The sequence below is a fragment of the Hibiscus syriacus genome, unplaced genomic scaffold, assembly GCF_006381635.1.
Source record: "Hibiscus syriacus cultivar Baekdansim isolate YM2019G1 unplaced genomic scaffold, ASM638163v2 tig00111440_pilon, whole genome shotgun sequence".
Taxonomy (NCBI): Eukaryota; Viridiplantae; Streptophyta; class Magnoliopsida; order Malvales; family Malvaceae; genus Hibiscus; species Hibiscus syriacus.
The window spans coordinates 811,608-837,014 of record NW_024063094.1 but is presented as its reverse complement, the minus strand read 5'-3'; the positions used below and the strand labels follow the sequence as shown (position 1 = coordinate 837,014).

Genomic DNA, 25,407 nt, shown 5'->3' with positions numbered 1-25,407 from the left:
CTACGCAACGAGGTAAGTTTAAGATTTTCCATATTTAACTTGATGATAAATTTACTCGTAATTTCACTTAGATTAACCATTTCACTTAGATTGCTTAGTAAATTTATTCGGTTGCTGCCAATTTTGCTAAACTGTGTGTTCTTTAACACTGTGAAGTTAGTATTTGTCTTTGTTTTTTCTTTTGGTTGAAAGTAAATTTGTTCGGTTGCTGCCAATTCTACTAAACTGTGTATTCTTTAACACTGTGAAGTTAGTATTTGTCTTTGTTTTGTCTTTTGGTTGAAAGTAAATTTGTTCGTTTGCTGTCAATTGAAACTATTCTTCTTCTGCAAATTTGAACTATGATAGAATAATGACTTGGGTGAATTCAATGCAAGTTTGAAACATATTTGTCTTTGTTTTCACTGTTTAAATATCATGTCTGTTTATTTACTGATATTTGTATTTAATTATTTAACGGACCGATAAGGTGGATGCTTTACGTCGGGTTTTTATTGCACGACAGAGTTCACGCATCAGACGGCGTGCACGTGCTATTAAGTCTCCGTACACCCCAATAGTGCGAAGATACCGCAAGAAGAAGCCCGACTCGCATGTCATCCCTCAAGAGTCCACTCCTATTATTGAAGAGGCCCCTATCATTCCTCGAGAGTCCCCTCCCACCGTTCAAGAGGCCACTGTCATCGTTGAAGAGGTCCCTCCCACCATTCAAGAGCCCGATTCACATGGCGTCATATGTAGAATTCTTGAGAAACCCTCTGACCTGCCGGACATGATGGATTCAAGTTGGCTCTCGTATGAGTTACCGGCCAGTACCATACCGGTATCTGAAGTGGAGAGGAGACAACTACCGGACACAATTCTGGATAACACCCTTTGGGCTAAGACCGCAGTTGATTTTTATCTACATGAGCGGAGCCAGGGGTGTTTCACTGACATATGTAAGCTCAACGATGATATCTATTTGTTGCTTGATCGGTCTTGGTGGGGCGTATTATTAGGGGTCGAAGACAATGGCTATTTCGATGGAGGAGTAAGTCTTATATTTTTCTCATATTTTAATTTGATTATTTTTTTTAAAATTTATATAAGTTACTAATATATGTCTTTTTTTGTAAAACAACATATCGATGCGTGGGTGTCACGTCTTCTAATAATTAGGAAACTTAAGGAAAATAAAAGAAATACACGATATACAATTATGCCGACATCTTTTAACGCCGTTCACTTGAAGAATCAACGAGATGAATCATTTGCTTTGGGCAATGGACAAGCTAAACTTTATCCTGTATGGTGGGAGGTCGATAAGGTTAGTATTTATTTTAGATTGAGTTTAAAAGTATTCATAAATAAGTGCGCAAATGAATGAATTATTACTTATGATTGCAGGTGTTTATCCCTGTTTTAGAACGTAAACATTGGCTTCTCGTCGAGCTTCAGCTCCCATCCCTTAAGGCAATAGTATATGACAGCATGATAAATTACATATCATTGGCTGATTTAAGAGATATTATTAAGGGATGGAGCTCTCATTTGGCTAAATTATTGGATGCGATAAATTAATGGACTCGTTCTGGAAACAAGAAGCCAAAGAAGCTCAATATTACAGTTAGCAGAGACGAGACTGCACCACAACAAACGAAAGGACCCAGAGGGGATTATGTTCCTCTCGTATGCTTGACGTTGGATCGTTTGATCACAGGAAGTATAAAGTATCTACCTCCCACCGATAGAGATAGAGCTGCAGTAGGCTTGTGGTTTCGGCATTATATGGCTAGATCGATATATACGAGACGCTGCCTACCTGCATCCGCGTTATAAAAATGTCCATAAACAATTTGTAAGTTTATAGGCTTGTGGCTTGAAAATGTTTGGTTAAGTACCTAGAATTCAATAATTTGCTGTTTGTATGTTTTAGATGCGTAGAAAGTGTTGTTTGAGCAAATGTTTGGTTTATTCAGGTTAATCTCAGAAGTGAGCTGCGTGAAAATGATGTATGGCTGCAAAAGTTGATTCAATAGTAGATGAGGAAATAAGAATTATTGCTTATTTATTGATTGTTTAATTGATTTGTAAAAGATGATTTGTAAAAGTTGATTTGTTTAATTGATGTGAAAATAATTCTTATTTGTGCTTGTTTAATTGATTGAAATGTAATGGTTGATTTTGTTGATTTCAATCTGCATTATGTTGAAGGCAAAAATTACTATCGCAATGCGAAATGAAAATCGCAACGAGAGAATCGCAATGCGAAATGAAAATCGCAACGCGAAATGAAAATCGCAACGACAAAATCGCAACGTGAAACTAAATCGCAACGCGAAACTAAAATCGCGTTGCGATTTTCATTTCGCTTTGCGATTCCCTCGTTGCGATTTTTATTTCGCGTTGCGATTCTCTCGTTGCGATTTTCATTTCGCATTGCGATTCTCTCGTTGCGATTTTCATTTCGCATTGCGATGGTCAAATGATTGCCTAATAAGTGATAACAACTGAACAGATCATAGCAATTTTCAAACTCAAGTTACTAATACATGCCTAACTGAAAATGTTTAAAGTTCACACATAAAATCTACATAATACAACGTTTGCATTTAAAAATCACCTAAGTTAACAGTCCCAAAAGGTGAAGCCAGTTGTGATTGGGATTTTAAAGATGATTGCGATTTTGATTGCCTTTTTCTTGACACCATATGAGCTTTGGATTTTGATGAGGATCCATATTTTGGTAGAGGAAAAGATGATTGTGATGGCACTGGTGATCCACATGTCAACCTTGTATGACCACTTTCCTTGTACCGACTACATGTCGATCTCTTCTTCTCTTCACCCTTAGACGGTATACGATCGTGACTTTTTGGTCGGCCAGGTAGCCTTCTGTCCATGGCTGGTGGCAAAACTGTTTGTAAGTCATCTGGTATGTCCCACTCAGAATGATGTGGAATAGGGTAGACAATCTCGCCATAAGTCTGTCGATATACTTCTGTAGTGTATCAATCTATAGCGTATGCGCTTGAATCATCTTGGTTTAGATGAAGAGAAACTTTTATAACATGGCCACACAGATAACCAGATGTTTGCCATTTCATACAACTACACGTCTTTGCATTTAGATCGACAAGCCCATTTAAGTTATTATCCAGTACTTCAAACAAAGTGTTTGAACATGGTTCAACTCTCCATGACGTTGACTTCACAACACGTTTCGTTATCTTTTTTTCAGTCCATGGTGTAACACGATGTTCCAATGTTCCTGTAAATTTAAATAAATAATACTTAGTAAAATATATGATAAGTTACGAATTTAAAGAAATAATACCTGCATGGTTTCTTTTCTTGTAGTACCACTGTTGAATAGAGGCTCGAAAAAACTCCACTAACATAGTAATGGGTAATTTCCGGGAATGACGACTTAGAGCGTTGATTGATTCTGCACTATTAGACGTCATGAAATCATATCTTGCTCCAAGTTGATGTACTCTTGACCATCTTTCAAACCCGACATCTTCTAGTGTTTGAGCACACTGAGGCAAAACACGTCTTAAACAGTTTATATGCTTATTAAAATCCACTTCCCGATAAGCTTTTACAGCCTTCCAGTATGTCCATTTGTGATTTTTTATACCAGCAGACATTGATTTTAGATTTCTATACAAATGAACACCACAAAGTCCATGAAAAGCATCTGGGAAACACCTTCGAACAGCGTTGTCAATTGAGTTTGCCCTATCGGATATGATTGTCAGATTGCTAATATGACCTATGCAATCCCTAAGATGCCCCATAAACCATGTCCATGAATCAGAGGTTTCAGATTTGCCAACCCCGTAAGCTATTGGCAATATCCCATTGTTAGCATCCATGGCTACTGCTAATAAGTTTACTCGAAGGTATCGACCTTTCAAATGTGCTCCGTCAAATATAATAACTGGGCGCATGCAAGTAATAAATGAACAAATCTACAAAATAATATACACAAGAAATATAATCATTTAAATGTGAAATGCATGTAATGTAACTAACAAAAATGAGTCAACAGAATTATATTGATTTACTAACCGCAGCACCAATGGCGATAAACAGCAACTCAAAGCGTCCATCTCTATCTGTTTTGATATGAGTTACCGACCCAGGATTTTTCAACTTTAAATTGTGACAATAAGCCAGCAGTTGGGCAAACGATGCTTCTGGCGACCCCCTCAACAATTCCAAGGCATAACATTTGGCTCTCCAAGCTTGAGAATATGATATACTAATCTTGAACTGAGCATTCATGTCAGTCATAATTTCATGTCCCCGATATACCCTGCCATTCAAAAACATTAACTCAGCCAGAAAACCACCCAACACCTTTTTGTTTGCCTGTCTATGGTGAGGAAAAACTTGGGTTCTTGAACATGTATGTTTATCAATAAAAGTCCTAACTTGAAACATTTCGCAATCTTTTATCCTCTTTGCAATCATACGCCACGTACAGTTTTTGTCAATCATACACCTTGTTTCGAAACGATCTTTGCTTGATTTGTTAACTTTTAGTTGGTAGCCATCTTCCACATATTTCGTATACAAAGCTATCTTCAAGTCTTCATTTGTATCAAAACAATCATCTTTCTTGATACGAATAACTTTTGTGTAACAATCAACTACTTTCTTTACCAACTCTTCTTCCGGTAGCTGAAGTAATTCTGGCATATTCCAGTTATACTCCCGTGGCATTTTCTTTTCTTCGGGGACTTTTTATTCTTCAGGATTATATGAATTACAAAATGGATGTTCAACATGTTCATTCACAGTCGTAACTTCCTCCTCATTATCATCAACAACATATTCCTCGGCAACGGTTGTTTCATCATCAAAATTCGGGTATTGACCAATATCAAAATCATTACACGCAGGGTATGTTTCTTCTTCTGAAACATCATCAAAATCTGAGTATTGACCAATATCAAAGTCCGGGTATTGACCAAGATCAAATTTCGAATACTGACTAGTACTCACAATTTTTTCTCTTGGCTCATCATCGTCTAATTGGTCAATACGAAAATCGAAATTTAGTGCTGAAAGTTGATTTGGATTTGGATTAGAGAAAGGTTGTGGGTTTTGAGACCCACTTAGTTGATTACTACCCGCTACTGACCCAACAATACTACTTCTAGGTTCAACAACATACAATGTAACATCATCACTTGAAACACTAATGTAAGCAATGAATCGTTCAACATCTTCATTGTCGGTTAACAAATAAACTTTACCATTTCTCTGATAAGATAGTCTAAATCCACTTAGGGGCTCTAAATTCAATTTCTTTGAAACACGTAACATTAGAGTTTCATAAGTTAACTTTTTTAATGACAGTTTTAGTTGAAGATTCATGGGTAAAGGCATATATTGTAAAACACCATGAACATTCTCCCATGACCCTCCAAAACACAAATCTATCCAAACATGATCAACATTAGATGATTTAATGGTTGTAAATTAATTTACTAAACAAACGACAAGCGAAACTAAGACATGTTGCCGGATGGGGAAGGATGTCGTTGGATATAGGAACGGATGTCACCGGAGATAGTGATAGATGGAGATGGAATGAGTTGCGATTTAGGGATTTAGGTTATGAGTTGTTGCTGCTGCGTAGATATATACACAAAACATTTGGCTTGCGAAATTAAAACCTGTTGCGAACTTTGAAACTCGCATTGCGATTCTGTATTATCTCGTTGCGAAAGTCAGAATCGCGTTGCGAAAGGCAATCAAAATCGCAATCATCTTCAAAATCCCAATCACAACCGGCTTCACCTTTTGGGACTGTTAACTTAGGTGATTTTTAAATGCAAACGTTGTATTATGTAGATTTTATGTGTGAACTTTTAACATTTTCAGTTAGGCATGTAATAGTAACTTGAGTTTGAAAATTGCTATGATATGTTCAGTTGTTATCACTTATTAGGCAATCATTTGACCATCGCAATGCGAAATGAAAATCGCAACGAGGGAATCGCAAAGCGAAATGAAAATCGCAACGCGATTTTAGTTTCGCGTTGCGATTTAGTTTCGCGTTGCGATTTAGTTTCGCGTTGCGATTTTGTCGTTGCGATTTTCATTTCACGTTGCGATTCTCGCATTGCGATTTTCATTTCGCATTGCGATTTTCATTTCGCATTGCGATTCTCTCGTTGCGATAGTCAGTTTCATGTTGCGACAGTCTTTGAAAATCAACAAATCAACTATTACATTTCAATCAATTAAACAAGCACAAATAAGAATTATGTACACATCAATTAAACAAATGAACATTTACAAATCATTTTTTACAAATCAATTAAACAATCAAAAAATAATAATAAGAAAACTGCATTTCACGAATCATTTTTGCACCCGTACATCCATTTCACGCAGCTAACTTAAGGATTAACCTGCATAAACCAAACATTTGCTCAAACAAGACTTCCTACAAATCTAAAACCTACAAACATCAAATTATTGAATTCTAGGTACTTAACCAAACATTTTCAAACCAAAAGGAGTATCTATGTTAACAAAACTTGCATTTGACTTACCAATTAACAATGGATACTTTCATAACGCGGATGCAGGTAGGCAGCGTCTCGAATATATCGCTCTAGCCATATAATGCCGAAACCACAAGCCTACTGCAGCTCTATCTCTATCGGTGGGAGGTAGAAACTCTGTGCTTCCCGTCGTCAAACGCGCCAAGCACATACATACGAGAGGACCACAATCCCCTCTGGCTCCCTGCAATTGTTGTGGCACGGTCTCGTCTCTGACAACTGTGACATTGAACTTCTTTGGCTTCATGTGTCCAGAATGAGTCCAATAATTAATCCCATCCAAGAATTTAGCCAAATGAGAGCTCCATCCCTTGATAATATCTCTCAAATCAGACAGTGATATGTAATTTATCATGCTGTCATATACTATTATCTTCAGGGATGGGAGCTGAAGTTGGACGAGAAGCCAATGACGACGTTCCAAAACAGGGATAAACACCTGCAATCATAAGTAATAATTCATTTATTTGCGCACTTATTTATGAACACCTTTAAAAAATTTAAAAACTAAACACTAACCTTATCGACCTCCCACCATGCAGGATAAAGTTTAGCTTGTCCATTGCCCAACGAAAATGATTCATCTCGTTGATTCTTCAAGTGAACTGCGTGAAAAGCCGCCGACATTATTGTATATCGCGAATAGTTTTTATTTTTCCTAAGCTTCCTTATTATTAGAAGACGTGACACCCACGCATCGATATGATGTTTTACAAAAAAAGACATATATTAGTGAATTACATTAATTTTTTAAAAAATTAATCAAAATCATATATAAGACAAATATAAGACTTACCTCCCCATCGAAATAGCCACTGTCTTCAACCCCTAATAACACACCCCACCAAGACCGATTAAGCAACAAATACATCTCATCGTTGAGTTTGCTTATGTCAGTGTAACACCCTTGGCTCCGCTCATGTAGATAAAAATCAACTGCGGTCTTAGCCCAAAGGGTATTATCCAGAATTGTTTCCGGTAGTTGTCTCCTCTCCACTTCAGAGACCGGAAGGGTACTAGCCGGTAACTCATACGAGAGCCAACTCTCATCCATCATGTCCGGCAACGGTGGGGGTTTCTCAATAATTTGATATATTACCCCATGTGAATCGGGCTCTGGAATGGTGGGAGGGACCTCTTCAACGATGACAGTGGCCTCTTGAACGGTGGGGGGAGACTCTTGAGGGATGATAGGGGCCTCTTGAACGATTGGAGGGGACTCTTGAGGGATGACAGGTGAGTCGGGCTTCTTCTTGCGGAGTCTTCGCACCATTGGGGTGAACGGAGACGTAATAGCACGTGCACGCCGTCTGATGCGTGAACTCTGTCGTGCAAGGAAAACCCGACGTAAAACATCCATCTTATCGGGCCGCTAAAAAAAATTAATACATAAATCAGTAAATAAACATACATGATATTAAACAAAGACAAATATGTTTCAAACTTGCATTGTATTCACCCAAGTCATTATTCTATCATAGTTCACAAAATGCATCAGATAACATTCCAGAAGTAAGAACTTATATAAACATTTAAAAGGACAACATATATAAACATTCAAGAAGAAGAATAGTTTACTTTCGCAACACGAAACATACTTTCCCAACGCGAAAATGACTATCGCAACGCGAAAATGGCTATCGCAATGCGAAATGAAAATCACAACGAGAAAATCGCAACGACAAAATCGCAACGCCAAACACAAATCGCATTGCGATTTTCATTTCGCATTGCGATTTTGTCGTTGCGATTTTCATTTCGCATTGCGATTTTCATTTCGCGTTGCGATTTTGTCGTTGCGATTTTCATTTCGTATTGCGATTTTGTCGTTGCGATTTTCATTTCGCATTGCGATAGCCATTTCCGCGTTGCGATAGTCATTTTCGTGTTGCGAAAGTAAACTATTCTTCTTTTGCAAATTGAAAATTGAATGGATTGCATTACTTCAACCAAAAGACAAAAACAAAACCAAAAACAAATACTAACAAAAACAGTTTAGCAGTATTGGCAGCAACCGAATGAATTTATTAAGCAATCTAAGTGAAATGGTTAATCTAAGTGAAATTATGAGTAAATTTATCATCAAGTTAAATATGAAAAATCTTAAACTTACCTCGTTGCGTAGAGTATGAACCTCATTCTGCAATGATGCTACCATCTCACGTAGAGCGGCTACCTCACCGCGTAAAGTAGACACCTCAACACGCCATGCACCATCGTCTTTGCATAAAGTACCGACCTCCTCACGCAAGGTATTGGCCTCATCACGTAACTCCCCTAATTCATCCCGTGGAGGTGGAGGTGGAGAACAGGGAGATAAACGTCGTGGCATCTTTGTCAGTCGCCTATCTTGCGGTGATGGTGGAGAAGAGGCTCGATGATGTGACAGAATAGGTGATGGCTGTCGTTGTGGAGGTGTATAGTCTGGGTGAGGTGATAGCTCTGGGTGAGGTGATGGCTCCCGAAGTGGAGGCTGCTCATCATCCGTGCCATCAAAAAAACACTTACTAGCTTGCCACCAATCAGTGGCAAGCTCAGCTTCTTAGGGTGTCAGCCTCTGTAATGGAGTGTTGGCCTCTTAACAATATAAAAGCTCAAACAAAGTTAAACGTGTACTAGTAATAACTTGTTTATAAACATATGGTAGTATTTATGTTAACTTACATTATTTATTGTTGTATACCATAGTAAATCTTCCCATTGCAAGGTTCGTTTCCTCTTCCAGGAAATAGCCCTGGGAATATCATTTGAAGTTTTTATTGCATATGTCTTCATGGCGGGAAAGGCCTCAAATATCCAAATCTACAAACAATATAATAACAAACATTAGTAATTGTTAAATAATTACTTATAATTTTGGAAACATTATATAAAATTTCTTACCTTAAAGGCCCAAATAAAGCCTGTCAAAGTGTATTTGGAACCATCGCCATGCAAACTTTTTCGATCATCCAAGGCAGACGATAACTTATTCTATGTAGCTTTCCATAAATACGAGCCCCACGGAAACAGGTTCCACGCATTTAGGTCTTCTACCAATTTGATTAGATCATTCGGAATAGGTTGTCTGGCCTCTCTGCCTAAAAAGTCGGCATGCAAAAGTATTAGAAGGCATACTCGGACAACATCGATGTCATCCATCCGAGTAAAACCATCTTTCTTATTCAATAAGCTCGTCAGGTCTTCCATGTGTAGAATCGGCCTCTCCAGCTCAGGAAAAAACTGGGATAACCATGATGGGCGGGTAATGTGTCTAGTGTACCGACCTACATCATCGTGTCCGAAGCGTAGACCGGTGATTATGCAAAACTCCTCCCGCCCAAAACACGTATACGCCGGTGGAAAATCAAACCATATCTCTTCATCACGACGTTGTATAGTATCTAGTAGATCCCTAGTCATGGTTTGAAGAAACAGGTGTGTCAACATCGCATCTCCACCGGGATGTTGTACTTTCAGCCATGGCCGGAAGCAAGTATCCTCAAACATTTTTCTTTGTGCAGGTGAAAGCTTCGACGCAATTGTTTTGGCCAGGCTGACTTTATTTCTTAAGGTCAATTGAGCCGAATAAAAGTTCTACAAAAACAATAAACGTACTAAGTTAGATATACCAAAAACTATACTGTGAAGATATACTAAAAACAATAATAAACATAAAGAGTAGTAGTTTATTCTTCAAACTTAAATTTGCAACACTGTAAATTTTTTATTTGTCTTTGTTTTTTGGTTGAAGTAATGCAATTCATTTAAGTTTCAATTTGCAGAAGAAGAATAGTTTCTGAAAATGAAAATCACAACACGAAAATGACAATCGCAATGCGAATTTGACTATCGCAACGAGAGAATAAAATCGCGTTGCGATTTTGTCGTTGCGATTTTCATTTCGCGCTGCGTTTCTCGGTTGATTTAATAAGCAATCTAAGTGAAATGGTTAATCTATTATTGAAATTACCAGTAAACTTATCATTAATTTCAATATGAAAAACCTAATAATAATGCAAAAATTTCAAAAAGAAAATAATTAAAAAAACTAACCCTCGGTGGTTGATTTGGTTGATTTTTCATTTATGATTGTGAGGGTGGCTCTGAGAGATGGAGATAGACGGATTTCGCCGGAGATGGGGACGGATTTCGTCGGAGATGGGTGAGAGAGTGAGAGATGGAGATGGGACTGAGTTGTGATTTTAGGTTTTAGGTTATGAGTTGCTATTACGGGATATACTGTGAACGGTTCAGTGTTCCAATATATTAATATTCGTGTTTGGAATTTGAAAATAAAATACGCTTTGCAATACTAATGGCGTTTTGAAAATCGCATTGCGATTATGTATTATCTCGTTGCGAAAGTCAGTATCTAGTTGCGAAAGTAAGTATCGTGTTGCGAAAGTCAGTATCGCATTGTGATTTTGTATTATCGCGTTGCGATAGTCAGTATCGCATTTCGATTTTCCAAATTCGCATTGCGATTTACTTATTCGCATTGCGAATTGAGAAAATCGCAATGCGAATTGGGAAAATCGCAATGCGAAATTGGAAAATCGCATTGCGATAGTAATAATCGCGTTACGAATCTGGAAACTGATTTGTGATAATGGAGATCGCGTTGCGAATTAGCGATCGCATTGCGATTTTGTTGGTCATTTTGGCAAATTCGGAAAAAGTTGGTTAAAATCGTATATTATATGGGATTTTTGATCACTGAAGTTATTTTCTCTTTTAAAAATATTAATTAGTATATTTTAAATATCTTTATTAAAATATTATTAAAATATATAAATAATATTATTCATTATTAAATATATAAAGATTTTTATTATATATTATTAAAATAAAAATATAATATCTTATATTATTATAATATAATCGATTATTTTATATAATATTAAAAATATAATATTATATTATTATAAATACTAATAAATAAATAAATAATATTTTTGATGAAAATAATATTAAAATATTTTATTAATATTAAATTCATAAAATAAAATTATTTTGAGTATTTATTCTTTGAAGTGAAAAGTTCGGAAAATAACTTACGAAAAATGAATCCGTAAGTCATTTTACAGAAAACACAAAGGAAATTCTGTTACTAGAAAAATGAATTACATGTCGAAAAACCAATTACGTAAAAACAAACATGGGAAAATATTTTCCAAAAAACGAATTACGTGAAACAAACACGAAAATTCGAGGAAAATCAATTTCGTAATTCCAATTACGGCAAACAAACACACCCTTAATTCAATTGGCATTATCATTAATAAAATACATAAAAAAAACGTAAAATTGAATAGATTTATACGTTCAAAATCCTTTAATTTATGAGTAATGAGATATATAAATAATATATATTATATTAAATTATTAAAATGGAAATACACATAACAAAAAAAAATAGAGGAAAGTGTGATTTTCAATTTTATTTAGTGCCGGTAACCCCACATATTATTGGCCTATTGATCTCATGGGCCCCTCGCTATTTTCACCTGAACGTCACTTCATCACCGTTCAATCAAATCACCTCACAATACCATACTATTCACTAATTATTATTATTTGTTTTTGATATATTACAAGATGAAACTAAAATACTATTGATTAATCTAAAGTTAAAATAGTTAAAAAAAATTATACGAATTAAATTACCTTAATAATTAAAAGATAATTATTATCTATAAAAATCTCAAATTTAAGTATCAAATATTATAAGGGTATTTAAATTTTTATTGTCAAATAATTTAAAATCATTAAAACAGATATTACATTGTAATCGTTATAATTAAAAAATTTATTAAGAGTATAACATTCTAGAGTAATTTGGATAACATTTGGATTGAAATCGAAAATATTACGTTCTCCGTAATAAATCATATAAATTTCATAACTATCTTAATTGTAACATATAAAGTTATCGTTAATACATTCTTTGTTATAACATAAATTATTACTAATTAAATAACTTTTTAGAATAGACATATTACATCTTAGGTTAAAACATGATATAATATAACATTTTTTTATTTAACAAAATTTTTATCAATTATATAATTTTTTTAGGTTAAAAATACCATATATTAACCTTAGATTAAGCATTGCACAATATAATTACTCTATATTTCTTATCAATTTCTTTTGTTGATATATTAGTTTATGAGATCCAAATTAAATAATTATGGACATGAATTTAGTTAATTCCACTAACAATAGTCATATCTAAATGTTTTTTTGTTTAATTTATTTAAAGAAATAATACTCTAAATGAATAAAGTTGCAATTATTATAATTTTAATTACCATTTGTATTGTTCGTTTTCGTCTTCTTCCGAACTCTTTTTGTTTATTTATTTTTTCATAGATATATTTTAAAAATTCGTAGTCAGATTCTTCACTGAGAGGTCACAAATTCTCTTGAAGATCCAACCAAATGCCAGCGCTTTAATCTTTCTCTATCAAAGTTAGGCTTTTATCTCTTTCAAGCTCTCTTTTTTAATTCCTCCGGTTGTCGAAATTGTTTACTGGAAACCCCATTCTGTCAGCTTCCTCAAAGCTCCATTGATTTAGAGTTTTGGGTTTGATTCAGTCTCAAATTCTTGCTTTGAATGTCAGATCAGAGCTTTAATTTTGGGTATTGACGGAGATTTTTGGGTTTTGTGGCTAGCAGTTCGATTTGTTGACTTTTGGGGTTGAATTTGTTGATTTCTGGAGGTTTTGATTGGGTTTCGGGTGGTGCTACATGTTGATGATGATTGAATCCGGGGTTGAATTTTAGAGAGTTTCTTGTTTGGAGATTTTAGGGTTACGTTTTTATGTTGTAATTAAAAAAGGGGTGATCTATTTTTTAGTATTGTTTTAATTTGTAGCTTTGATGTGTAAACATTACGGGGTCATCTGCTGTATTTCGTTGAGGATCCTTTTTGAAAAAAAGGGAAATTCTATGATGTCTACCAATCTTTTTTAGCTCGGTGAAGATTAACAAGTGTTTTTAATTGCTTGAATATTAGTGATTTCGTGGTGAAAAAAGTCCAAAAGTTAAGTGGGAATTTGTTGAATTATAGCTTTGGTGGATTCATAACTTGGCATTTGTGTAAATTGTGGAGAAAATGTTTGCATCTGGCCCAGAAACTGGCCGTGAAAACAGTGGAGTTTTGAGGCCACTTTTGGTTCCAATGCGCTTCGTTTGGCCTTATGGGGGAGATAGAGTGTTTCTAACTGGATCCTTTACTAGGTGAGAGCCAAAAAAATTTAAGTTCAGTTTTTCCTAAACTTGTTTTTTTAATTTTATTATATTTTAAGGATTTTTCATGAATTTAGGTTGGAAATAACAATTGATTGTATCCTGTGTGTGCAGGTGGTCAGATCCTATACCTATGTCTCCAATGGAGGGTTGCCCCACTGTATTTCAAGTAGTTTGGTGGTTGAGTCCTGGATATCATCAGGTTAATCAGCTTTTATGATCATTATCTGTAGTAGATGGAAAAAAAAGCCATATTTGGAGCTGAAATTCTATTTTGCAATGTAACGTAGTGTTCTTGATTTGTTCTTGATTTTGCTAATGTTTTTGTAGATTTTCAGATAAAATTCATGGTCAGTTTTCTGATATTGTTTGTTCTTATGCTTCAAAATACTTTTGAATCTGTTAATAATATAGATGGAAATACAATATTTCTTCCCATTGCGGCCTTTGGAGGAGGGCAGGAGATAGTACACAAATATGTTATCAATTTGCCATGTTGCCAATAATTTAAGTGCAAGAAGCATGGAAAGCACTCAGCATGCTCTCAACAGTTATATGATATTCTTCTGTCCACCCTGTTCTATAGTAGAGAGCTGGACCTTTATAAGCAATATATTTAATCATATTCTCCTGTAAAGAGCACTTGATGCTGATTTTTTATTTTCTTCTCGGATTGATTAATTATGGAAATGACTGATAAATCATCGGAAGTAAATGCTGCAAGTACCTTTATGTTCTATTAATAAGATCCTAGTTGAGTTCCTAGATCCTGCATCCTGGAGATTATCTTGGTAATGGTAAACTAAGCTTGTGAAACTTTAATTACAGAATAACTCATTTGCTGCTTCATGATTCATATCGAGATTTTGTCAGTATACTGATATGATTGCTTTGTAATAATTTTATTTTTTCTTTTAAAGTATTTTGTGTACTAAACCTGGAGTAAGAAAATACATGAAGCAAAGCTCCTAACTTTGGTCGTTTGTTTGTGGTATCATGTGGATGTCTTGTAGTCCTCACACTGGAATGCACATCTTTTCTTTACTCTGAAACTAATTTCAGGTTTTATTTCTGTTTACTGGCAGTTTAAGTTTTTTGTTGATGGTGAATGGCGACATGATGAGCGGCAACCCTTCGTAAACGGTAATTATGGTGTGGTTAACACTGTCAATATATCTGGGGATCTGGATGCAGTTTCTCCACGTCTTAGTCCTGAGGCCCCAAGTAGATCCAACATGGACCTTGATGATGTCTCTATTCGTTCGGTGTGCTTCTTAAACACTTGAATCTTCTTTTGGTGTTGACATTAGTTTTCTAATAAGTTGTTTTGTTGGTCCTTTTTCAAGTATTGAGGTGCTTTTTCTAAAAGAAACAGGCTTGAAATTATTGTTTTATGTTAGATTTTAGATGAATAAGCATTTATGTCCTTTTATGGGGATAACTTGTAGGAACCAGTTCCAACTATGTCAGATGCAGATTTGGAGGTCTCTCGGCATCGTATAGCCACTTTCTTGTCAAGACATATTGCATATGAGTTGCTTCCGGACTCAGGCAAGGTTTGAATGCATTACCTTTCTCTTGGATCTGTTTATGTGGTAACTAATTGTGGGTGGTGCTTGAGGTTGGCTCTATGAATGTGTCTGTTGTTGCAGGTTATTGTCTTGGATGTTAATATAGCAGTGAAGCAAGCATTCCATATTCTGCATGAACAGGTGAATCTCGTTTATAAACTCAAAAAATATGCAGAGGTGAAAAGACATGCACATTCACCGCACATAAAGGTTCTGCTAGTGTTTCCTGTTTTTCATCCAGGGAGAAGATTAACCTCGTGGTGCTGTGGTGGTTCTCTGTTTTGCCAATTCCCTTTTCTCTCTCCCTTTCTTTTGACTTTCCACATCTTCTTTGATGTAATTTTTCCTTCACCGGTTTCTTTGGTGTATATAATGTACCCTTTAATTTAGATTTTTTACTCTTTACTAATGTATGCAATTTGTTGAGGTTTTACTTTTCACTCTGCTGATTATTAGCTCAGATATTATCTTTGTTTATTTATGCTACGTTTAGGGAATTCCTGTGGCTCCTCTCTGGGATTCTTTCAAGGGCCAATTCGTTGGAGTTCTTAGTGCATTGGACTTTATTCTTATACTAAGAGAGGTGAGTTCGGGAAAAACTGTTTTGAGTTTTCCCTTCACATGTCAAAGATAAGCTGTGATAAAATTCAGACAAAATTTTAGTTACAATAAGAGAATTTGGCAACATAATTCAGGCGAATTTATAGACCTAGAGATGGATGAATTAGGGAATTACTTTACTGAAATAGATGAGCCACTGTTTCATTTAACATACAAGCAGGAGTTTAGAGACCCCATCTTTCTAATTTTGCTGAACTTAGCAGATTGCCACGATTGTCAAGAGAAAAAATAAGTCAGAGATAGGAGTTTAAAACTGGAGGGCCACCTAACAACAATGGACTAGATGTTACCCATATGCCCGTATCCGGTAGATAATGGTTTGAGAATCAATTGAAGTTTTTAATTTTAAAAATATTGGTGAACTTTAAATGTTTAGAGTTATTTGACCATGAACACATGTTTCGAACAGAAAATTATCTTTTCTTTCTCCTCCATGTTTAACCATATATTTCAATTCACCGTAAATCAGTAGTTATGGTAACATATAGTTTTAGGAGTACTCATGTGGTGTTTTAAGCTTTCTGAGATGTGCTAGTTGAAATGTGGAAATACATGGTATTTTTTCCTTATTTGCAATGATCTAGCTTGAGTTCGTTTAACATGTATAACCCTTTGAAGGATAGTTGGGGAATCATGGTTCGAATTTGACAGAGGAAGAATTAGAGACACGCACAATATCATTTTGGAAAGAGGGAAAGGTGCATCTTAGCAGACAGATTGATGGCAATGCAGGATCATATCCTAGACGTTTTGTTCATGTAAGTGCTTCATTTCCAGGGTTATCTAGCATTTCTAAATCGTTCATATTTGCCTTTGATTTATTTTGACACATTCACTTTTTCTTTTGGATGATTCATGGTGGTGGGAAAAATTGCCTCAATAGTTCTTAAATTACCTGCTTGTATGTTAAATGAAATTCCTGCTTTTGGTTAGAAAGATGAGGTGTTCACTGTTGAAATTATTAGGATGTACTGTCTTTGACCTCGCAGTCGTTACCTATTGCCTTTACTACATTATTCTGGAACCTATTCACGGAAAAGAGATTGTGATTTCTTTCTTAGTGTACTGTTCCAGATTTTGGAATGATGGTTTATTTGGATTCTCATGATACTGAGGTTATTCAATCTTGATGTTTCTCACAAAATTTATTATAGAATGAATTACCTATTTTTAAGCTCTTGGAGCCTTTCTTTTGTAGACCATGTTTCTAATGAATCCTCATTGTACTTCTGTTTATCATATATTGACTCACTTGTTTGTTTAAGGTAATATTTATTGTAGGTTGAATACTTATTTTTGCTAATATTTGATAAAAACTGGACTCCAGTGAAGTTAGAGCTAACTTTATTGTTTAAGGTAATATGTAACATTTAGTATCATTTTATGCAGGCTGGGCCTTACGATACTTTGAAGGATGTTGCTCTGAGGATTTTGAAAAGTAAGGTAGCTGTGGTTCCCATCATTCATTCATCACAGGATGGTTCATTTCCGCAACTGCTAAATCTTGCCACTTTGTCTGAAGTTCTAAAATGTAAGCTTTTCCCTCAGTTATTAGCTTAAGGTACTTTATTTTTCACTTGTTTGTTTAGGGTACATGAGTTATTTCTAACCAGAGCCTAATTTTCAGGTATATGCCGACATTTCAAACATTCTTCTAGTTCCTTGCCCATTCTTCAACAGCCAATTTGTTCAATTCCCTTGGGTACTTGGGTGCCAAAAATTGGGGAATCAAATGGTCGGCCTCTGGCGATGCTGCGACCAAATGCCTCTCTTGGTGCTGCCTTATCATTGTTAGTTCAAGGTAACCTATGGCCTTTGAGCTTAAGGTTTTAAGCTGCTGCTGAAGTTTGTACAATATGGGCAAATAGAAAAGAATATATTTTAAGCATGCGTTCGTATAATATTGAATTTAAAATGTTACGTTTTGCTTCTACATATTTTCATTGCATGTCGAGCTTGTTGCTTCGCTTTTTGGTGAGCGCTTATATGTTATATTTGACTACCGATATGAAGTAAGGTTATTGTAGATATCGAGAATAGGTATTGCATCATTACTAATTCCTTTGGTTTTAGAAGCATTCTTTCCTCCTTTTTCCTTTATGTTCTTTTTTGAGGGAATGCCTTGATGTCATTAGAGTTATACTTCACTGTTTGTACTTATTGGTGTGTCTCTTTTGTCCTGTTATTTCTCTCCTCGCTTTTCCGTTTCCTCATTTTTTTGTTAATCATCTTACAAGATCACACCTTTTGCAGCCGATGTAAGTTCGATACCGATAGTGGATGAGAATGACTCATTGCTTGACATATATTCACGAAGGTAACCTGTTCCTTTTTTCAAGTGGGGATGAAAATTGCAAAAGAAGAAACTGCTGGATGCCAAATTAATTATTTACGTTCCTTAAAAAAGTTGTCCTCTCATTGTTTGCTTGACAGTGATATAACTACTTTAGCGAAGGATAAAGCCTATGCACAGATTCGTCTTGATGAAATGAGTATTCATCAGGTTAGAGAAAAACGTCGTTAATGCATAGTGCCGCCTGTTTGCTTAAATGCAAGTAGAAAAAGAGCTTTGCTTACTAGTGAAAATGATCTTGCAGGCCTTACAACTGTGTCAAGATGCAAATTCTTTAAAAAGATGTCAGATGTGTCTACGATCCGATACTTTGCACAAAGTGATGGAGCAGTTAGCAAATGACGGTATCCTTCTCACCTGTTCTCTTTTATTCTCATATGATTATCTCGAAGAAGGAATCTTCCTTTTCGTCTGTTTCTCCATGCGTCCTACTCTATACTGCATTGTTGCTTGTATTCTCACAGGGGCTAGGAGACTTGTGATCGTGGAGGCAGGCAGCAAGCGAGTAGAAGGAATCATTGCATTGAGTGATGTGTTTAAGTTCTTGCTTGATCTTTAGCTCGAAAAGATCAAGCTGTAATTCTCTTAAAGAGGGCCTTACTATGGTGGGATCAAGTAAGATCCATTAATTTTAGTGAACTCCGGATTTCACCCTCTGCTCCTCCATCTCTGCTCCTCCATCTCCTCCGTTCCACACTTTCATGCCGAGTGGTCTTATTTGTTACTTACGAGTCGTTTAATCGGCGGGGCTTCGCTTCGTCACTCTAAAAGCCCCAACCGATTTTAGGATAGGAATTTCAAAGAGCAAAACATGATCTGTTTGTATATTGAGTACTTCGATTTTCGCCCTTCATTTCAATAACCTAATCATCAACTCAACCAATGCTGCTGGAACAGCTCTCCCTATGTCATGAATCTATTCTAACAGAAAAGAAAAGTGGGACAGGAGAAGAAGAAGAGGGGCTGAAGTGTATGTTGTGATGTATTTATAGCTTTTGGTCTCTGTTTCATTAGTTGTATGCATTATGCAATCTTTTCCTGAATTTTTTTTTTTACAGATTTCGGTCGTCATTTACTTGTTCATGATTGTATTATGCTTTTACCCAAGGCCAGGCAAGCACTAGTCAGGGATCATGGAGATGTTTTCGGGTTCCGGTTTGAATAATATATATTTAGAATTTTTCTTAATTTATTAATAATGTACAATTCTGGTAGATGTAATTATTCCAGTATGACTATGTAAAGAATATAAATATAATACGAATGATTGGATCTCGATAAAAAAAAAACCCTAACTAGCTAATCGATTTGTTCTAGTGTAATCAATAGTTTAGTTCAGTGCAAGGCAAAAAGAATCTCTATAGATCGAAACGCAGCGTTTGGCTCTCCACTATACTCAAAATAGAGATAAAACAACCGGACCACTAACTGAAAATCAAAATCTAGATAGAGAAATGAAACTACCGTGTCTGTACAGTTCGGCCCCTCCAGTTTTTCCAGTTCCGGCAACCGGTTCAGATCTCGACTGCCCAATTTTCTCTAATTTTACTGTAATATCCTCACGTCGTCGTTTACCTCGTTTGATAGTTAATTCCAGAGGTAGAAGCGGAGAAGATCCTCTCCTTCCGGTTCTCTCCAGTTCCTCAGCTTACGCCGTCCTCGGCGTCGACCCTAACTGCTCTGCCGTCGAGCTCAAAGCTGCTTTCCGTGCCAAAGTAATATATAAATAAATAATTATAGTTTTATTTGTTTAATTATATTCAAAATTTAGCTGCAAGTTATAAATTAATATGCTCATTTGCCAAGAGAATTTTGGGGAAAAAGAATAGTTATTTTGATTAAATTAAAAAAGCTTCTTTATTTTCGTAATTAATTTTGCATTTTTGTTCAAAGGTTAAGCGGTATCATCCCGATGTAAACAAAGACGGAGGAGATTCTGATAATATGATCCGCCGTGTAATCCAGGCCTATGAGGTTTTAATTTTTCCCTCAATTTTCCTTTAATTGATTGTAGAATATTCTTATAATTACTAAAAATCATAGGGTTCTAATGATTTAGGGTTTCCAGTTCGTTCTGTTTGACACACTTTTTCTATAGGATTTTAGTGATAAATCTTGGATTAATATTTCCTTCAGATCTTGTCCAATTACAGCCGGTCGGAGATCATCGAGAGGTGAATTCCTTGCTTTTCTTCTTTTATAAAATTCAGGAACTAGTTTTTTTGTGTGCTAATTTTGAATGATTTTATATATTGCTTGTGTTTGGCATCATGAATGTGTTTATTGTTGTAAAGTTCTTTTATCTTTTGCTCTTTCATTTCTCTGTGTTTGTTATTTTATCGGACATTATTGTTTTGCAATATTGACTGTTGGGTATATGCATTGTCTAGGGAATGCTTAGATCCTTTCGACCACCCCGAAAGCGAAGCATTAGATGTTTTTGTTAATGAAGTTCTTTGCGTCGGCAAAGGTAATCAAGCTGCTTTAATTGTGGCAGAAACAAGTCTTAAGTTAAACATATTGGTAGGTTGTTTTAACATATAAAACATTAATGTGACTGTCACTCTGAGCTGTTGTGAAAACATCTGTAGGTTGCCCATATTCATGTGTAAAGAGAGCCCCTCATGCATTCGCATACGACCCTTCGACTGGAACCGCTCGTGCAACTACTCAAGGTTTGTATATTCAGCACGAGGTTTTTTTTTTCACTCTGAGATTATATTACTCGGGGAACTTTCTCGGTTTCTTTTGCGTTTCCGGTGGAGTATAAAATTGTTTAAAGTACTCGTCTTTGCGATTTATCAGGACATGGTGAAGATTATCAAGTTCAGCTGGCAGTTGGTCAGTGTCCGAGAAGTTGCATCCATTTTGTGACACCTTCACAAAGAATCATTCTGGAGGAGTTACTTGATAGGTACATATGTATCTCTGATAGCCTCCTAGAAGTTCTCATTTTCCCTAATGTTCAACGAATTATCTTACCGGCGATGATTTTCGGAAATGAGATAGATCTATAATTGCTGCTGGCTTTTATAATCTTTTAGTTTCATTAAACATTCATCATTGGTTTTTCACTAATGCATGCTTATGAATTATGGTTTCTGATTATGTAGCATCCTGGACGTGCCTTTTGACATTTCAGCGGAAGCAGACTTGCTTTATTCTCTTATAGTTAAAGCCAGGTTCGAAAATAATAGGTACCAAAAGCCAAAGAAGCAACCGAAAACTTCTACCAAAAACGTTGATTGGTTTTGAACTGAGTGGATCGAAAAAATGTTCGAGATCCTCCAGAGCCACATGCAACCAACAACGTTTCCGCTCGCACCGATGGAAGTACAGCACATAACATATGCGCATATGCAGTCGATAGTTTCGTTTGCGATTCTTTGGAGAGAGGTGACTGAACAGAAGAATATGTCTGCAACATATTCACACACAAGCATAATGATAAGATTCTCTAAACATATCTGATTTCAGGTAACATATGCAGATTGTATCATTAGATTTACAGATTCTAGCAGAAGGAAGGTTGAATTTATATTGTATCATGAAGTTTTTCTTATCACCTTACAATGCAATATACACGTTAGAAGAAGTCTTAAAAACGGATACAAATCCGAAACTGTCCGGCATTGAACTCTGAACAATCTCGTAAGAAGCTCGATAAGATGATATTATTTTGAAATGGCTTTCACGAATCGATTCAGTGAAGAGAAAATGCCCGCAGCTTGACTAAACAATGAGGGACCTTGCTCTGACTTCTCTCCTGCATTCCCGAATATTATCTGAAAAGATGAAACAAAATTCAGAATGTTTGCATTTTTATGTTGAATTTTCCATGCAAGTTTGAGTAGTTACAGAAAGCAAATTAACCTCGAGTTCTTCTGCGTCGGGACGGCTCACGAGTTCTTTTGCAAGCAGATATCTTCCGAGCCTATCTTTATCATCGTAAAACACCTTCCACAATCTGAAAACGATTACGAAAGGGAGAATTTAAGCACGGAAAGGTCTCATTGAGTTGATAATGGCCAAGACATGTCGACCGAATCGATATTTGGGACATTACAGCAAAACCTAAACGAGGCTTACCCCGGATAACATCTAAACACAGCACCAGCTGCCAAAGGTCTCATTGAGTAAACAGTCGTGAAAGAACTGCAATACAAACGAGATAGAGATGTACTACTTATTTATGCAATATAACCAAGAGTATGTGTCGGATATCAATATTGAATACGAGTGCTTCATACAAAATGAAAATCTGAGTACCGTAAAAAGTATCGCCTTAACTGGCGAACGTTAACCCCGACTCCGACATCTTCACTTATGAGACGAGGGTTCCACATGATGAGAGGCCTAGGCTACCAACATTTGAAGAAAATCATGATGAAATAACAGCATTTAGTCACCAGCAAAGAAAACTGAAATTGCAGAACAATGATCTGCAAATCAAACGAGGGGATGAATATGGTTCTCGCATCATTAGAACGGGAAATACATACATGAACAAAAACGACATCAAGTTAGATCGGTACCGGATCATCTGATAGCTCCGATGTAATTCTTTGTACGCGCTCCAACATCTGGTAATCGGGAACAACCATGACAATAATCTCGTCTTCGCTCTCCACAGGCTTCCGGTCACTCAAACTGGATAAACACAAGCACAGGAATTGCATAAGCATGAGTTACATTAGTGCATGCAACCTGAAACATTATCTTCAAGTTTATGCTAACATGTTGCAATCAAACCGAACAAGTAACCGATTATCATCGATATCGAAAGAAATTACCTGGCGAATCCGAAAGCGGCATCTTTCCATCGATACTTCAGTAATGCAGCAGCTCCAGCATCTGGAAATATAGCTTTAACTTTCTGGCAATTTCAGAACTCAGCACCAGATATTGCATGCCAATATATGAGTATCAAATCAAATTAACAATGAATTGTAGTTGAAAGCTTCCAAGTTTCTAAGCATTCAATTTTAGGGTTATTAAACTAACCTGGCCTCCAGTTTCTTCAATCAGTGTATCCAAGAAAATTCTGGACAAATCCCAAAGCTCAGCTTGAGCACCTTCATCATCAAGAAACTGTAGCTGAGGTATTAAGAGCTCAACCTGCAAAAAAGTTTAAAAATTCCATCAAAATCTTAAAATCAAAAAGAATAGAAATTGATATCAAAATCTTTCTTTGGCAACTTACAATAGCTCTCATTCCTCCTGAAGATGTAAACAAGGCACTTGCTTCACCTGATTGCCTCACTGCTCCCACCAAATCAGATGGCAAACAACTGAAATATAAAAGATAAGATTTTTCTCCTCTAGAATAGAATACATCAAAGAGAAACCAACATATATATATATATATATATATATATGTATGTATTAAATGAACCTGTCATCTTCTTCTTCAATGGTTTCTTCCTGGATTTGTACAGAAGATGCTGTGATATCTTGAAGATCAGCTTCAGAAGGGTCACCTTGGAATTTGTCAAACTTGGCAAATGCTACAGTTCTTGTCACTGAAATTCCGTGGCAGCCATTGAAGATAGGATAAGAAAAGGATAAGGGAAAGTTTGTGGTTGAGTTTGAACTATTGGGTTTGGAAGTAATGAAGCAACAGTTGATGCAGCTAGGTGCTGCAACAGCCATGAAAGAATAGCTCACAGTTATCAACTGATTAATTGTTAGGTAAAGAAAATTTCTTCAATATTTGCACCAGTTATTATTATTAATATTTTCAAAAATTTAAGTTGTGTTCTTATCCTTTATTTTGTTCACGAGGTTGAGAAAATATGGTGATAAAATAAAATCTTTCCTAGCACTGTGACTTGTGGAGTGAAGAAAATTTATTACTTTGTAAACTTTTGACATTTAATTAAAAGGGTAAACTACAAATTTAGTAACTGTATTTTATTATCTCTCCTACTTCATTCATTCTACTTTTAATGTTTTCAATTTAATCACTTAACTTTACACATTAGATCTTTTTTATCACTCATAGTTAATTATTTAACGGCTTTATGACATGATAACTTATACTAAAATGATGTAGTTTTAGGTCTCTAAAAAAATCAAATTTAGACCAAACGATGTCATTTTGGTCTGAATAAAAATTATATTTCTTTCCTTTTCTTTTCTTTATTTTCCCCCTTTTTCTTCTTTCTTCTTTCTTCTTCCTCCTCTCCTTTCTCTTCATTTTCTGTCCTAAGTCTGAACGAATCAAGATCCGAATCATCAGATCCGTCAACGTTATAACTACAGCCAACCACTGCCGCCATTTTAACTATTGAAGTATTTTTTTTGAAACAAAGAAAATTAACAAGTTGCAAGCACAAAATATTGGCCAAGAGTGATGGGAAGTTCATGTCTACGAAAGTCCCTCATTGTGAACATTTTCAAACTATCTAATGGAGCGCGAAATGAAATTATGGCAACCAAAAGCATATTAGGTTAACTTTATCTGCTTAGTCATCACAGTTTCAAATCGCGATTGCATTTTCGGTCATTTGCTGTCGTCACGGACGCGAGTGTAACGGGTAACTCGAATGACGGCAAAACCGTTATATCACAGACGAAATCACGGTGGTGGACCGTTTTTTAAACCCTCGTCATCACTTATCTCAACATTACCATCCTTGAGATACTAGTGCTTTTCTCTTTTTTGAAAATCTGTCAACCCATTCCCACTTCCTCTCACCCCACTGAGGATATTCATTGGCTGCGATGCTTGTTACAATTCCACGATCAAACATCAACAATGGTAGGTTTCACTATGCACTAGTTTGATGCTGTTTAAAATCTTTCTGGAAGTAGGAGTACTCCTGTGGCAAAGCTAGCTAATTTTTTTTAACTGTTAAATTTCAAGTAAGAAAGAAGAAGACCAACACTTAATCTGATTCGATCGGCAAAGAAGACGAAGACATACACCTCATTTCCTTGTTTCGCCGTTAACTGAACTTCATGCGTTTTTGTTTTACTTATTTCGATTCCAATTTTTATTCGATGAAAGTGTGTGAGGGGGAAAGAGATTAAGAGAAGGAAATGGAAGGAA

At 35.8% G+C, this 25,407-nt stretch overlaps 3 protein-coding genes across 6 annotated transcripts; 2 read left to right on the top strand and 1 right to left on the bottom strand.

The window, feature by feature from the left end:
• Positions 1-3,307: 3,307 nt before the first annotated feature.
• LOC120163325 lies at positions 3,308-24,095 on the bottom strand. Of its 2 annotated transcripts, XR_005519644.1 has the most exons (10): positions 23,749-24,095; positions 23,557-23,644; positions 23,358-23,471; positions 23,147-23,229; positions 22,889-23,003; positions 22,623-22,714; positions 22,443-22,508; positions 22,227-22,320; positions 21,966-22,138; positions 3,308-3,319 (listed from the first exon to the last, which is right to left on the bottom strand). XR_005519644.1 is itself a non-coding variant. In XM_039173295.1 (9 exons), exons 1-9 carry the CDS (start codon positions 24,003-24,005, stop codon positions 22,028-22,030), a joined length of 1,020 nt encoding a protein of 339 aa, XP_039029226.1. In that variant the 5' UTR covers positions 24,006-24,095; the 3' UTR covers positions 21,870-22,027. The 2 variants fall into 2 exon arrangements, 1 of the variants encoding a protein (XP_039029226.1); XM_039173295.1 differs by lacking the exon at positions 3,308-3,319 and having other exon boundaries at positions 21,870-22,138.
• Positions 12,904-19,436, top strand: LOC120163324 (sucrose nonfermenting 4-like protein). Of its 3 annotated transcripts, XM_039173294.1 has the most exons (13): positions 12,911-13,799; positions 13,923-14,010; positions 14,894-15,073; positions 15,257-15,364; positions 15,461-15,520; positions 15,873-15,962; positions 16,624-16,758; positions 17,390-17,531; positions 17,628-17,801; positions 18,254-18,317; positions 18,434-18,503; positions 18,598-18,697; positions 18,818-19,436. In XM_039173294.1, the coding sequence occupies exons 1-13, from the start codon at positions 13,675-13,677 to the stop codon at positions 18,910-18,912; spliced, it is 1,431 nt and encodes a 476-aa protein (XP_039029225.1). In that variant the 5' UTR covers positions 12,911-13,674; the 3' UTR covers positions 18,913-19,436. The 3 variants fall into 3 exon arrangements, with proteins under 3 accessions (XP_039029224.1, XP_039029223.1, XP_039029225.1); XM_039173292.1 differs by having other exon boundaries at positions 12,906-13,799; positions 18,598-19,436; XM_039173293.1 differs by lacking the exon at positions 15,873-15,962 and having other exon boundaries at positions 12,904-13,799; positions 18,598-19,436.
• LOC120163326 (chaperone protein DnaJ-like) lies at positions 19,744-21,948 on the top strand. Its single transcript, XM_039173296.1, has 7 exons — positions 19,744-20,068; positions 20,247-20,327; positions 20,490-20,527; positions 20,744-20,823; positions 20,945-21,028; positions 21,159-21,267; positions 21,467-21,948. The coding sequence occupies exons 1-7, from the start codon at positions 19,808-19,810 to the stop codon at positions 21,606-21,608; spliced, it is 795 nt and encodes a 264-aa protein (XP_039029227.1). The 5' UTR covers positions 19,744-19,807; the 3' UTR covers positions 21,609-21,948.
• Positions 24,096-25,407: the final 1,312 nt, after the last annotated feature.